General features: G+C 52.2%; 1 protein-coding gene across 1 annotated transcript in view; it reads left to right on the top strand.

Annotated features, from left to right (window-relative positions):
* CHKA (choline kinase alpha) overlaps positions 1–11,865 on the top strand; it is a 47,792-nt gene extending 35,927 nt beyond the window's left edge. Inside the window, 8 exon segments of the mRNA XM_020968219.2 lie at positions 178–311; positions 689–793; positions 1,948–2,006; positions 2,952–3,039; positions 4,973–5,081; positions 8,371–8,477; positions 10,064–10,145; positions 10,686–11,865. Of these exon segments, the coding sequence (XP_020823878.1) occupies positions 178–311; positions 689–793; positions 1,948–2,006; positions 2,952–3,039; positions 4,973–5,081; positions 8,371–8,477; positions 10,064–10,145; positions 10,686–10,745 (744 nt within the window). The 3' untranslated portion in view covers positions 10,746–11,865.
* The last annotated feature ends 3,349 nt before the right edge of the window (positions 11,866–15,214 follow it).

The following is a 15,214-nucleotide window of genomic DNA, read 5'->3' as shown; positions in this document are numbered from 1 at the left end:
GTTGCACAGATTGTGACACAGTGTAGGGATGATGCCCGTGCAGAAGCAAAGGTGCCCCCTGAGCAGGGGCCTGCACTGCGTGGAGGGAGAAGGGCTGGGCCATCCCCAGGGAGAGCATCTTCTGCTTTGCACAGCGCAGGAGGGAGATGTGACCATGTTTTATTTTTCTCTTTCTAGAGCCGCCATTTGGACACTGAGGAGTTAAGTTTGCCAGATATTTCTGCAGAAATAGCTGAGAAAATGGCCACGTTTCATGGTATGAAGATGCCGTTCAACAAGGAACCCAAATGGCTTTTTGGAACCATGGAGAAGTAAGTGGTGAGAGCGGCCTGGCCGGTGTTGCGTCGTCCGTGGGCGAGGCCCGTTTGTCTGCCTCTTCCTGAAGTGGTCGGTGGCAGTGTTGTAGTTTGCTAAGTCACACCTCCAGAACCCGGTCCTGCCCCCTCTGGGCTTCAGCCCCTTCCACGTCTCAGTTCTGAGACATGACATTAAGCAGGGTGCTGGCTGACAGCGTAGGCCCCCCAGGCCCCCAGGCATCCCTGGCTCAGCTTGGATGGGATAGTGGAGGGGTCTCCTGAGCGTAGGATTGCATTTGTGAGCTTGCCACAGGTTCGTCAGACTGTCTGTAGAACAAACACAAAGGGCTAAAATCAATTGTCTAAGCTTCCTTTTTCTTTTTTTCACAAAGATATTTAAATCAAGTTCTGAGAATTAAATTTACCAGAGAATCCAGAGTTAAAAAACTAAACAAACTCCTCAGTTATAATCTGCCTTTGGAAATGAAAAATCTAAGGTGAGTTTTCCTTTTATTTTTTGATCCTATGAATTAGTCTATCTAAAAGATTAAGTTTTCTCACTGTCACCTTAGCCATCTCATAACTGACTGAAAAACGTAGAGCCTGTGAGATCCCATTGTTTGCTTTGGAAAAGGCTCTGGACTCCGTGAGGAGAACACAAGGCCGCCTTAGTAGTGCCTTCAGGGCCAAGAACCCTGTTGCATGGCCTCTGATCTGAACATCTGGGGAGGCACAGAAGGCGTGTCCTCAGCACTGGACTGAAGGAGACCCAGTGCAGAGTGCAGGGCTAGGGAGGTGCAGCCTGGTCCTCTGCCCCAAGACTGTGTCAGGTCTCCCAAAAGACCTGCCACCATCCACGCAGCAAAGGCCAAGGGCAGGAACAGGCTCTCTTGACCAGGTTTCACCACACATCTGGATGGACACTCTTTACGCCTTGTCTGGCAGTGCCAGTGGGCAGTGAGCCGAGCCCAGGGCTGAACAAGGAATAGGAGGTGGGCTGGATTATGTGACAGGAAGACGAGGAGATGGTCCCTTGTCAAGAGGGAAGGATGGCGTGCTCTGTCGGTGCGGCACCATCGCTGTGTCAGAGGCAAGGAGGAGGGCACCCGCTCCGTGGCCACCTTTTGGGAGGGCCTACGTGGGTTCTCTGTGTCACTGGATGAAACTCAATACACGAGCAAGATCACCGACACTCACCACCTCCATGCTGGTACACTGTCCTGGTCTTTTAGGGAGCAAAGGGGAGCACCCAGAGAGGCGTCTTCCAAAGGCTTACAGGGCTGCCGCGTGCTGCCTGGGCACAACTGGCAGAGTCCCATCTCCAGACATCACAAAACACCTTTTCTCTAAGCCGTCCCATAAGCTGTGGAAGCTTTCTAGAGGAAGTCTGTTTTAGGAGCCAGCCAAACGGTGGAAGAGAGTTTGTGGGCTGGGAAGCTGCTGGAGACATTGAGATGCACCCCGGGGCTAGACCTCCCGGCTTGGCCCAGGGCTTGGCGAGGGAGGAGGAGGTGCGCAGACGAGTGCTCGTCTGCGGCCTGCACAGGTGGCGTCCAGCCCCTTCCCTCCTGCCTCGAGCTTCTGAAGCACGCGCTGGACGCCTGTTCGCTGAGCGCATGTGCGTGATACTGAGCAGTGCGTCCTCTTCCAGGTCTTTGCTGGAGTCAACGTCGTCGCCGGTGGTGTTTTGCCATAATGACTGCCAAGAAGGTAGGAAGCCCATAATGCTGCTCGATGCCTGGGGGTGAGGGTGGGGCAGACCTCTCCCCGTCCTGTGGTCACCTCATGGGGGGGTTTGATTGTGAAAGGTTGGTTGTGGGTGTGATCTCGTGCACCTGCTTCTCCACAGATGACTCACCCTTCAGGGAACCACTAACCCTGACATGACAGAAAACCACTCCAATGCATTTAAAACTAAAGGAACTCACAAATCCCACCCAAATAGACAGTGAAGGCAGCTGGGGGTCACCACAGGGCACAGAGCACTGGACCCGGGTTCAAATCCAGCCTCAGCACTCCCCAGCTACGTCACTTCACTTGTCTGCCTCAGTTTCCTCAGCTGTAAAACCCCTAGAAGGGTTGTCGTGAAGATCAACTGAGACTGTATTTGTGGAGTGCTTAGCACAGTGTCTGGCCCATAGTGGGGGCTGAATACATGTTTGAGCCCTTCCTCCAATAACCCTGCTACAGAATGTATTGGCCCCGTGGTGCCATTGGTCCTTGTTATTAGTATTAGCATGAGTGCCCCATGTCTCCCGGCCATCGCTGCCAAATCGTGGTTGGTACAGCCTTTAGTCCAACAGCCTTCTATTACGTAAGCCACCAGTTGGGAACCACACATTGGTTACTGGGTGGGACAAGGATGTGAAACCAGAACAGGGCATTGCGGTCTGGCGTTGGGCTCTCATTCCTCCCTGTCCACGCGTGTCTGGGGGACTCTAGGGTGGTGACATCTGTGGGCTGCTATCGAGATGTTGCATTAAGGTTAGCATAGTAAGAGGATCCCAGTGGAAGGGCCTCCAGTGGCTGGCCCTGGGTTCCTCATCTCGAGGAGGAAGAAGAGACCATGCCACCCAGTGACTGTCTGCTGGGTTGCACTTTGACCGAGGGGTCATGCTTCTCAGTAAAAGGTCTGTGGGGCCAATTCTCTTGTAGGGAACATCCTCTTTCTGGAAGGTGGGGAGAACTGGGAAAAGCAGAAGCTGATGCTCATCGACTTTGAATACAGCAGTTACAATTACAGGTGATGTGTGCAATGGACCTTTCAGCTGCTGCGTGGTCTGCCTGCTGTTTGACTGTTTTGAAATTCCTCTTGAATGGATAAATCAGGAAGCCTGAGCAACTTCTCTGGGGTGGGTTCATAGGGCAAGGGGAGTTGTAATGTTATGCCAGGCTAGGGAGCCTGGTGGAGGACAGGCTGAGAGAAAAGCTGTTGGTGTGGACCATCCTTTGTTTTTATGATGTTAAAAGTAGTTTTAAAGATAGTGGGAGAGAGAAGTGAGATTGAAAACTGTAATGTTTGAGCTGGAGAGTGCTCATTTCTGGGGAAAGGGAGGGATTCGTTTTTCAACAAAAACAGTTCTAAGGAAACTTGACAGTTTCTTGGGGAGGGGAAAAGAACTAGAACATTATCTTATGCCGTAGACCGTAATAAATTTTAATCAAGTCAGGGATGTAGGTATCAGAAAGGCACGTCATTTTTTAAAATGAGAGAATAGGGGGGCAGCTAGGTGGCACAGTGGATGGAGTACCGGCCCTGGATTCAGGAGGACCTGAGTTCAAATCTGGCTTCAGACACATAACACTTACTAGCTCTGTGACCCTGGGCAAGTCACTTAACCCCATTGCCTAAAAGACAAAAAAAAATAAAATAAAATGAGAGAATAGAAAGTTATCTCTTTCACAAATGTAGGTAGAAGTTTTAACCAGTCATGACTTCAAGAAAATGGAGACGAAATTGGTGAGTTTAGTTATGTAAAACAGAAAAGAAATGCACAGCAACAGAGCAATGAACCCAAAATAAGAAGGAAAGATGATGACTGGGGAGGAGATCTAGAGCAGACGTTTCTAAGAAATCAGACACCCCAAATCCCAGGAACTGACCCAGGTTTGTGAGGCGTTTCCTAACAGGCAAGTGGTCAGAGGATAGCAATAGCATTTCTTCAGATAGATATGAATTGTCAATAACTGTTTGAAAAAATGGCGCACGTTACTTTGTAAAATAAAAGAACTCTTGATCATCTTCTACCCATTCAGTTGGTAAAAATAGTAATAAAAAAAGGACAAAGTTGAATGCTCAGTACACACGCTGCACCAGTTCCCAGTTCTGACCAGCCTTTTTAGGAAGCAATCTGCAATCATATAATGGGAGCTAGAAGAAAATATAATCTTTGATCAGATGATCCCACTGCTGTTCCTAAGGATGTTTTGGTTTTTTCCCTAATAGTATTTTATTTTTTTTCCAGTTACATGTAAAGATAATTTTCAACATTGGTTTTTAATGAGACTGTGACTTCCGTACATACCTCTGCATTCCTAAGAAGCAAATGTGGGGGAAGCAGTTGACTGAGTGTTAATAGATAGATAAAACAGAATGTTCTGGCTCTCGTAAGAAATGCTGCCTCTACACTGTTGTACAGCTGCGTAAGTCCGCACACAGGCAAATGGTGCCAGAGAGAGGGTGCGCTTGCCAGGCTTAGATGGTGCAGTGCTGGCGCAGGATTCACCTCCGCTGTTGATCGTCAGAGATGCCGGTGTGCTTGGCCATTTCCTTCTTCAGTTCATTTGACAGATGAGGAAACTGAGGCAAACAGGGTGAAGTGGCTTGCCACAGTAAGTTTTTGAGGCCAGATCTGAACTTGGGTCTTCCTGACTCCAGTCCTGGCACTCTATCCACTCTATCACCCAATATGAAAGGTGGGAGGATTTCTGTGGTCCACGTTCCCCACCAGCCCTTAGCCCATGTCACGGGGAGCCAGAGGACTGGTGTCCCGTCTCACCAGGGTGACCTTGGGCCGGGTGCTTCTCATGCCTGGGCCTCAATTTCCTTGTCTGTAAAATGAGAGGGGTGCATCCTACGTCTGGGGTCTTGTGACCCAAAAGAGCTCTTTGTGGACCAGCCAGATGACAGCTCATCTGCCATATCCTGAGCATGGCAATGTATTTTCTTATTGCAGAGGCTTTGACATCGGGAATCACTTCTGTGAGTGGATGTATGACTACACTTATGAAAAGTACCCCTTTTTCAAAGCCAACATCCTGAAGTACCCCACCAAGAAACAACAGGTATGTCCACCTCTTGAGTGGTTTTGCCCATAGGTGTTGGTCACCTCAGCTGTAAGCAGACAGACATGTTTCCCCGCAGAATCCTGCACAAGCTAGCTCTGGAAGGGGGCCAAGTACGGGAGGTGGGTGTCTTAGGCATCGTCCCACTCTGGGACGCAGCAAGGGGCTTTTGGAGAGAGTGTGTGCTGTAGGGAGCCTGACTTTTCTGTGGTTATGAGAGAACTCAGATGCCCGGAGAAAAGCAGGGGGGGTGAGTTTCCTTTGTAATCCTATGATTATGGTTTTATGCACTTAAAAGCCGTGGTAGCGGGAAGGAGCCCCGAGGCCCTCTGGGCACATCATGCACGGCCGGCCCCCAGGAGGGACTTTGTGCTCATCCCATACATTCTGTGCTGCTGGGCCTGCCAGCGGTGTGGTGACCAGATGGGCCTTTGTGTCCAGCGGGCACTCAGTGAATGTCTGAGATTCCAAAAGGAGACCGAGGTAAGACAGGAAGTTCGAGTGAACTGCAGCCCGAGTAGGAGCCAGCAGCCAGAGGCCCGGTGTCCAAAATGAGAGAGAGAGGAGAGAGAGAGAGAGAGAGCGCGCGAGCGAGCGAGAGAGAGAGCGCAAGCGTGTGCCCCACGTGGCACGAGCTCAGCTCCTGTGAAGGGACGGTGAGCACCTCCTCTACACCAGGCTCGGATGAAGAAGGGGCCCGTCTCCTCACCAGGACCAGCCCTTTGGGTGTGTTCTGGGCGCCAGTCTGTCCGGTCTTCTGCAGATTGCCCCCATGGTCCTCCTCTCACCCTCTCATTTCTCTGTCCCCCTATGGACACAGCTGTAACTGCCCCATCCTGAAGGGGCTGTTCACTCCAGAAGCAGCTGCCTCTGCCCTTTGGTGTGTAGGAGGCCCTTTGAGCAGTGCGTATTGCTTGATTGATTCAGCCCTCCTGTCCTGGACAGCCTGAAGCACACTCAGACTTGTGAGGGGAGCCTTAGAATGTGTAATCCGACTGGGGAGGAGGGCGGCAGTCTGGACTCGTGCTCACTGCTCCACATAAGGGAGAATGACCTTGGGGTCAGTCAGTGCCCACCACACCAGCACCGGACCTGTCAGGCATTCGCCTGCCGAGTGACTGTGGGGCAGAGGACCCACTTCGGGTGCTCCAACCCTCAGGGCTAGTGCAGAAAGAATCCTGCTTCTGGCAGAGGGTGTGGACTGGGCCACGGAACGCTGTGTTTCTGTGTGGCCAGTTGGTGGGAGAAGGGAGGGGCGTTGAAGCTGGAAATTAAGTGCCCGGCGCCAGGGTCCAGCTCCATGCTGCCCTCTAGTGGGCTGCCCCACCATCTTCTCTTCCCCTGAAGCCAAGAAGCCCTCTATGAGGGTGTTGAGTCCCTCGTGATCCTCCTCCTGTTGAGTGTTTGGACAAGATGTTTCCGCGGGTAAAAGGTGACATTGAGCATAAAAGCTGCCAGGAGAAAAGGGAGTAGTGTAGGCAAGCCCTTGGGGCAGAAGAGGACGTGGGATGTCCTTGGCATCCCGCTGGAGGGAGGAGGGCACAGTGCTGAGGAAGGAGCAGGGGTGTGGTGAAGGCTGGCCCAGAACGTGTGCAATGTGGTGAAGCGTCGCAGGTTTGCCCACCTGCGGACCAGGCTCATGCCTAGATTCAGGGGTGCTTCTTCTTGCTGCTTGCTGTAGAGGGCCCTGGCCCTGGGCGGGGGGCCGGTCCAGCTTCGTGTTTTCAACTGGGAAATGGCATTGGAATCCATCAGGATACCTGAGGCCTCGGGCTGTGTTTCTGGGTTTGCAGCCTTGCCTCAGTGGCCCTGGGACGGGACTGCCTGAGGCCAACGAACTGAGCAGCAGTCTCTGAAGTCTGGCTGTGGCTCAGCGTGCTGGAAGACGTCTCTCTTCCCAAAGACTTCATGGCCAGTTTACTTTAAATAGCTTTTTGTTGTTGTTCAGTCATGTCTGACTCTTTGTGACCCCGTGGACCACAGCAGCCAGGCCCTTCGATCCTGCACCATCTCACAACATCTGTCCCAGCTCACGCTCGTTGCTTCCGTGACAGCATCCATCCATCTTGTCCAGTGAGTCTCATGTTCTGGACTGGTTTGATCTCTTGCTGTCCGAGGGACTCTCAGAAGTCTTCTCTCGCACCACAGTTCAAAGGTGTTGATTTGCTGTGCTCGGCTTTCTTTACCCTCCAGCTGTCACAGCAGCACGTTGCTACTGGAAAAACTCTAGCTCTGACTGTGCAGACCGTCGTCAGCGAGGCAACGCCTCTGTTCTTTAGCCTGCTGTCCTTCCAGAGACCAGGTGTCCTTTAATTTCGTGGCTGCAGTCTCTGCAGCCCAAGAACATAAAAATCTGACATTGTCCCCATTTCTTCTCCCTCTGTTTGCCAGGAAGTGAAGGGACTTGTCACAATATTATGTCCAGAGTGTTTTTAACATATGCACGAACGTATGGGGTCAGCCTCCCAGATCCCTTGGAGCTTGGGATCCTCTTAGAGCCAAGGTTGTAGCTGAGCCCTGATAGAGGCTTCTTGGCAGCTCTGAGACACCCTTTTGATTAGCCTGGAGTGTTCTTGGTCATCCTGAGACTGCTCCGGGAGACCAGCTCCTGCAGCTCGGTCACCTGGGTCTCAGGGTTTCCAGCCAGCGCCGTGCCCTCTCTTCGTTTACGGGGTGCTGCGGCTTTTCCCACAGCAGGGAGGCTGCTGCAGTTTGCAGGGATCGATTGTTATCTTCATCTCGTGTTCTTTTCATTTTCGTGTGACTTTTTTTTGAATTTTCAGGTCTTCCTTAGTTTCTCTGAATGTGTCATTTATTTGAGGAAATTTCCCAGAACACCCGGTACAGTTTCTCTGTTCTGTCTCCGTTGCTTCTGGTGCTTTAAACTGATGATTCATTGTTGCATTATGTTTTAGTTGTATCCATACTCTACTTTGACACCTACTGTGTGCCAGAAACTGTCCTGAGCCCTAGGGGTGCAGAAAGGCAAAACCAGTCGCTGCCCTCAAGGAGCTCACGTTCTACGGGAGAGGCAGCGTGTGCACGCAGCAGTCAGGGGCTGTTTTTAAGAATTCCTTCACTCTCTCACTCAGCTTTCTTTGCTCATTCTCACCCGATAATGGCTGAAAGTTACAGCGACCCCGTTGTGTGTCGTCATGTTAAGTGAGGGGAGCTCACAGGTCCTGTAGCTGGTGACAGCAGGGCCTCGGGCCTCTGGCTCCATCAAGCCACATGCACATATTCACTTGTCCTGTTTGTGACTGGTCCCTTTCTTTCTTCTTTTTTTTAGCTTCATTTTATTTCTAACTATTTGGCTGCCTTCCACAATGGATTTGAAAACCTCAGCCACGAAGAGAAGTCCAGAATGGAGGAAGAGATGTTGGTGGAGATCAACAGGTGACGGTTCTTTTTGGTTGCATGGGGACGGCTCGTGCTTGTTGTTGTCCGCCGTTCTAGATGTCTCTGCGTGGGGCTTGTGGGGCCTCGGGCTTGCACAGGTGGACGTGATTGGCCCCTTTGGCCCTGCGGCCGAGGCAGGGTCGTGTTTCCTGGTCCGCTGTCAGGCACTGGTCAGAGCTTGGTCAGTGGCGGAGCCCTGCTGCTGGCAGACTAGAACTAAGTAGTTGGCAGGCTCTTTGGGATCAGGTAAGACTGTCTGTAGAAAACCTGAAACCTTGCTTTGAGTCTTTACTCCAGACATCTTCTGTGTTAGGATGTTCCCTGGAATGGGACATTTTGTCAAGACAACAAAGGCTTGGGAAAAGGCTATGCGGTAAGGAGTGGCCTTGTAGGGACAGTCAACGGAGGATCAGGTGGCTTTCTTGGACCAGAGGGGAGCGCTCAGAAAGCTACCAGGGCCTTCTGACTTTGTCTGTGACCCTGCCTCTGCCCCAGTTAGAAGTTCATTGACCTGTGTCCAGTATTGCCTCATCTCAGCCCCTCTACCCAGATGGAGGTGCCATCGATTTCCTAGGTTGGAATAGGGACTAGGAGCGGGGGCGGAAGTTGGAGAGAGGGACACTGAGGAGGAGAAGCGATGGATCTGAGAAAGCTCAGTTGTGTGGAGAACAGGCAGCCTCACGGCCTCCTCTTCCTCTTTGTGTCCATCTTGAGAGAGAGGATGAGAAAGCTTCTTAGCAGCACCCCTCCCCCACAGGAGCACCCTGGCCACCCCCTTCTCCCCGGGGAGGGTGGCAAGTTCATCGTGAGTCCTGAAATCGCTTTCATAATAATAGGCATTTAATTTTTGCAAATTCAACTACATCCACTGCGCAAAAACAATAAAAAAAAAACAACCACTACACCTGTGAAGGAAAGAGCAGTAACAACTTAGTAGTGCAAGCAGATGCTCTGGGTGGGAGTGAGAAAGAGAGGTGAGTCTGTCCCCTGCCCTCCTGACCTGTTCCCCAGCGGATGGGACAGCGGCCCCTCTAGCCCTCGGAGTGCCTTCCTCTTGAGGTTACTGACCCACCTAGCCAGCCAGCTTCCTTTGCCTTCTGCTTTGATGGAGGATTCTGGCTAGAGCACTTTCACCTGGCACACTGACCCCAGACCCTTATGCCCACCAAAAGACAGGGTTCCCCAAGACTGAGAGAAAGTGAACCTCTTTGGGCATTGCTTTAGCAAGGGTAAGGCGAGACAGCCATACTTGTTTTCTTTTCTGTTCAGTGAAGAGTGTGTGTCCCTGTGTCCTGCAGCCTGCACCACCCCTCCCAAGTTTTTCCTCTGGACCTGCAGGGTGGGGGGCATGCCACCCAGTAGCATCGGCTGCTTTAGTCAGCTGGGGTCCTGGTGTCTGTCAGGATCAGGCATGACAGCCTCAGTTCTGGAAACACGGACACGAATCTGATGGGCATTCACCATTCCGGAGGAGTCTGTATGTGGGAAACCTTAACCACACCTTTGGACGTGGGCTGTGACCGCCACCCTGTTCTAGAACATGTTTCTCACAATATTTTCTTGCTTCTGATTTGCCGTTATAGGTTTGCCTTGGCGTCCCATTTCTTCTGGGGACTTTGGTCAATTGTACAAGCCAAAATTTCATCTATTGAGTTTGGGTACATGGTATGTGTCGTATAATTTTCTCCTCTGTTCTCGCCAGCCCCTCACCCCACCAAGAAGTTATGGAGGGAGTGGTTGAGCTTTTAAAGGCAGTGCCTGGCAGGTTGTCCGATTGTCTCCCTCTCTCGTGGCGAGGTGGCCCAGAGGAGGCTGGCCCTGTCTCAGGAGCCTGGTGGTCGGCGCAGGCTGCATCCCTTGGCCATCTGAGGTGCTGGAAGGGCAGATGGCGTGCATTTGGATGTCCCACTCTGCCTTCGCTGAGAGACCCTGGAGGGGGGAGTGGCGGGCGGGGGGGAACATGCTGCCGTCTTCCACGGAGGCCCGTTCATCTTTGGGAGATCTTGTTAGAAAGTTCTCCACAGCTGCCCCCCATTCTTCCTTAGTGATCACGGTGATGGCAGTGGGCGTGTGCTCTGGCCCTGAGCTCTCCTTTCCCACTTCTTCCTCTTTGGATGAGAGAGAGGAGAGCCACCCCAAGGCCTCTGCCCCCACCCCTGTGTGGGGGCCCCAGTCCCTGAGGCCTGCCCGTGCTCCTCCCCTTAGGACTACGCTCTAGCCAGGTTTGATGCCTATTTCGACCAGAAGAGGAAGCTCGGTGTGTGAGCCTCAGAGCCTTGGAGCAGGGGGGTCCCTGCACTGTTTGTGTGAAGAGAGCAGCTGGGCGGGATTTCTCCTCTGTGCTTGACTCCTGCACCTGCAGCCAGGGAGGCTTGGCCCGCCTTCCCTGGGAACACCAATGTGTGTGGGACTACAGAGACTTATTAAAAGTCGAGCGATGTGTATTTCCTATCTCGTTGACGATTTCGCTGGGAGTCTTTGACATGAGATGGGGAGGCAAACCAGATGGCAAGAGTTGAGTGCCTCATCATCCTTTGCTCCTCCTTCCAGCGGGTGGGGGGCAGAGCCCCCACACCCCAGGAGTGAGCAGCATTCTGGGGGGGGCGGGGGGGGAGCTGGTTCTCATTGTTTTGTGGGTATGTATTTTTTTAAATATGCTGGTAAAGGTTGTGGCCAGGACGTTTGGCAGTGGCCATGCATTGTAGACACTACTAGCTTGCAGAAGGAACCAGGAGCCGGCAACAGCGTCCCTGCCTGCAGCTCCAAGACACTACTGGTCCAACCCTTGGGTCCAAATCGCCAGTCCTCAAGAAAGCGCTTTGACTTCGACTCACACGGTAGCTTCCTTGTGACTGGTGTACATGCTTTGTTATCCAGAGGCATCTTACTGGAACTGGAAAGAACCCTTCCCCCAATTGCTGGCTGCCAGTGGAGGGGGCCAGAGGGGCGCAGGGCTGGGGGTAGTTTACACGGGCTTCCACCAGCTGATGGGGTGTGGTACAACTCTCCTGCAATGCCCCAGGCCTCCCCCAGCCTAGACCCTCCTGTGTGGTGGGCAAGGCAGTGAGAATACTTGGTCTTCCTCCTCCTCCCACCATTTGTGGGGTGGGAAGGGAATCCTTGTAAAGGTTAAGAAGCCCCAGCTGCTTCCATGCCCCCACTTTCCCCTCATGGTACCCCACTAGTGCCGTGACTGGGGTGACCAGTGGACTGTGCTGAGAAATGGGGGAGGAGAAGAATCGCTGTGAAATGTCCATAGGTATTAAATGACCCTTTGGGGTAACCCTTGAGCTCTTTTTTACTCTGAACTTTTATTTGAGTTTTGTGTGCAAGCATTTCAACCACCACAGATTGTACTATACTGAAAATAAAAGTTTTAAAATCAGACCTAGCTTGGTGTCACTGTTCCTGGGTTTTCACTGTGCTGGCTGGTGTAGTTAACCTGGGTGGGTGGTTGTCTTTTAAATGGGGGAATGGCTCTCGGAGAAGGAGAGGGAGAAGACTGGAAAAATGTGGGTGATGTAGAAAACAAAAGAGATGAATCCCCTTTTTTTTTAAAGAAATGGCATTGCTTGCTGAAACCTGCCTCTTCTCTGGAGGGCACTCATTAACCAGCTAATTTTAGCATCCCTTCTGGGCTGCAAGCTCAAGTCTTATCATCACCTGCATGGTCCACATGATGAGTCTGCCCTTGGGCCAGATTTGGCTGTCCTGTTCCCGAATTCTGGGTGCTGGCCCACAAATCTGTGTGGGAGGTGGTCCCTTGGGAAAGATCTCTGGGTAAGAGCAAGTCTCCAAGAGATAGGTGGTCAAAGGATAGAAACAGGCAGGTTTCAAAAGAAGAAATGCAAACGATAAACTACCATATGAAAAAATGCTTTAGCTCACTAATAATAAAAATTCCAACTTGAGTTTCCCTTGCGCCCATCAGATGGGCGAAGGTGTGAGTAGTCAAGGTTAGCGGCTGTGGGAGGACAAATGGTCACGCTGATGCACTTTGGAAGCTCTGATTTTGGAATTAGACAAGAGAAGTCACTGGGTTTTGTCCGCAGCAATCCCAGGAGTCAGCATATACTGCAGAGGTGAAAGACAGGGAAAGGTCCCATACCTAAGAAACATATAGCAGAACTTGGGTGGGGCTGAAGTGAACAAAAATGCCTGTGCATTGCTGGATAGGTGGACAAGTTGCGGCATGTGAATGGACGGAATATTATCACCCTAAGTGCCTCCAGAAGTGAGGAAGATGAAGAATTACAAAGGGCCATCCCATGGACTAATGAAATCTGAGTGGAACCAGGAGAATGAGTCACGATCTGTCCACCCATCCACACTGAGCAATACAGTGAGCCATCCCCCTTCCTGGCAGAGGTGTGGACCAGAGCTGTAGAATGAGGGTGAGTGTGGCTCAAGGTTTGGCTTAGTTTGCTGTTGGGACACAGTCTACGTGACCTACACTCCCAAGCCTGCACTGGCCTGGACAAATGCTAGTTCAATGAGAGAAACACCGACCGATTCAGAGGATGTGATTTCAAAATCTGGTTTTGTCATGTGTGATCTCGGACTAGTTCCTTCTGCTTTTAGGGACGATTTCCTCAACCATAAAATAAAAGATTCACAGAATTGGACAGCTTTAAAGTTTAAAAGGGACCTTTGTGGGCAGCTAATCCAGGTCATTCCTGGAAATGAGCCCCCTTAACAACATGGGCAGCTAGGTGGAACCGTGACTTGGGGAGTCCTGTAGGAAGACCTACATTCAAGTCCTTCCTCACACCTTTACCAGCTCTCCGGCCCCAGGTCATTTCACCACTCTGCCTCAGTTTCCCCATCTCTAAAACACTTTGGCAGCCTTAAGGTGCTATATAAGTGCTAGCCATTACTTTTTTCTTTTTTTTGGTGATTATTATTATCATCCTTGTCAAGGGACCAGTCACCCAGACTTAGCAGAGGAGAGCCCATGACAACCAAAGCAGCATGTCCTAATTTGAGGTCGCTGACTAGGAAGTTTTGTTTTTTTCATAGCCCCACAGTTATGTGCCTCCCCTTTGTGTTAAATATACTCAGTTCCTTCAACTGACCCTCCCAGGCAGAGTCAAGGACCCTCCCCGGCCCGGGTGCCTTCCTTTGGACGTCTCCAGCTTCCCACCATCTCGTTCTTGGAAGCTCCTTCCCTCTTAATGGAACTCAAGATCTCATTTGCTTTCTTGGCTGCTTGCAGCCCGCTGAGACTCCTGGATTCCTCCAGACTGCTGCCCACCTACCCACTCTTCTCCCATCTCAAATTTATGAAGTTGATTTTGTGAGGTGGCATTCTCTAGTGAATTTAATCTTAGATTTGGCTGGATTGGATTCCAGCTGGCGAGATCTTTCTAGATCCTGACTCACCCAGGCTGTGAATTACCATCCCCTCGCACCCAAGGGGTTGCACAGGGCTGATCTCAAGAGGCTGCTAGCATCCCCGGACAGGGAGCTTGGCTGGAGCGTCTGGAACCTGGGAGTGACGATGAAGTTCTTTAAAACATTCAGACGAGAGGCTTCTCGGGCTGCAGCCCAGCCAGAGAGCTCTTTGCTCACAAGTCCTCGTGTGTGCTCTTTCCTCCTGGGCCAGCCTGGCAGGCTTCAGGCCTGCAGAAGCCAGGAGCAAGGCCAAGGGCGAGTCTGCACTGCAGCCCAGGGGCCCGGCCACCCCCACCCCGAGCCGTCAGGAAGGATCCTTTGCCGCTTGGGCACTGGCTGACACGTCCCGTCCCTCCCCCCCCCAGAGAGCCGCTGTCCTGACCGGCTGCCAGCCCCCAGACCCCCGCCCCTTGGGGTGTCCAATGACTCTACTTCCTGCTTCCTTTTATACCCCTTCAAGGCACACCGTACAAGAATCACACCACTTGTTTTTACAAAGCAAGAAACTGAGACCTGGAAGGGTGAAGGGACTTGCTCAGGGCCTTGTAGCTAATGAGGTGTCAGAGGGTTCGAATGCAGGTCTCAGGATTCCGAGCTCAATTCTCCTTCCCCTATGCTGCAGCATCTAGTGGGGCAACAGGATTAGAACCTCTAGAACCCAGAAGCATTGGCAAACATCCATTCAGCCCCAACCCTGCTGACGAGGCTGTGATTCCAATTCCACTCCCAAGACGGGTGACCCTGGGCCACCATCCCTCCTGTTTCCTCATCTGGAAAATCAGCCTTAAGCCCTTCAGTAAGAGAGCCCCTTGCACATATTAAAAGTCATAGGGCGACGCTGCTCTTTTCTCCTGGCCGAGGTGTGCAGGTGCAGGGGCCGGGTGTAAGACAGGGATTAAGACACGCTCGGCCGGGACCTACCCACAGATAACCTCGGTGCATTACAGAGAGGCAGACGGGGCTGAGGAGGGTCGAGGGGAATGTCACTGCCGGTGCGGAAGGGGCTCTTTGCCTTGGCACAAATGCAACAGGCTGAGCTGGGAAGGGAGGGCCCCCCTTCCAGGGGCAGGGGGGCCAGTAGGTGGAGAGTCCTGGAAGGGCTGGACTGTGGGCTCCTTGAGAACAGGGCTCCTAGCTCTAGCGTTTAGCACACAGTAGGGGCCTAATCAATGTTTAGGACAGCATCTTGCACCCCAGGCCTACAGGGAGGGGTGCAAAGATTACTCAGACAGGCTGCCTCTTGTCAGAGGTCACACAGCCGGGGAATGGCAGGTGGGGCTTCAACACCCAAACACCCCAAGACAGGTCTGCGGCCCCTCCTGGCCCACACCCCCAACCAA

The sequence above is a fragment of the Phascolarctos cinereus genome, unplaced genomic scaffold, assembly GCF_003287225.1.
Source record: "Phascolarctos cinereus isolate Bilbo 61053 unplaced genomic scaffold, phaCin_HiC Scaffold_9;HRSCAF=440, whole genome shotgun sequence".
In the NCBI taxonomy this organism is placed as follows: Eukaryota; Metazoa; Chordata; class Mammalia; order Diprotodontia; family Phascolarctidae; genus Phascolarctos; species Phascolarctos cinereus.
This window is presented reverse-complemented; position numbering and strand designations above follow the sequence as displayed.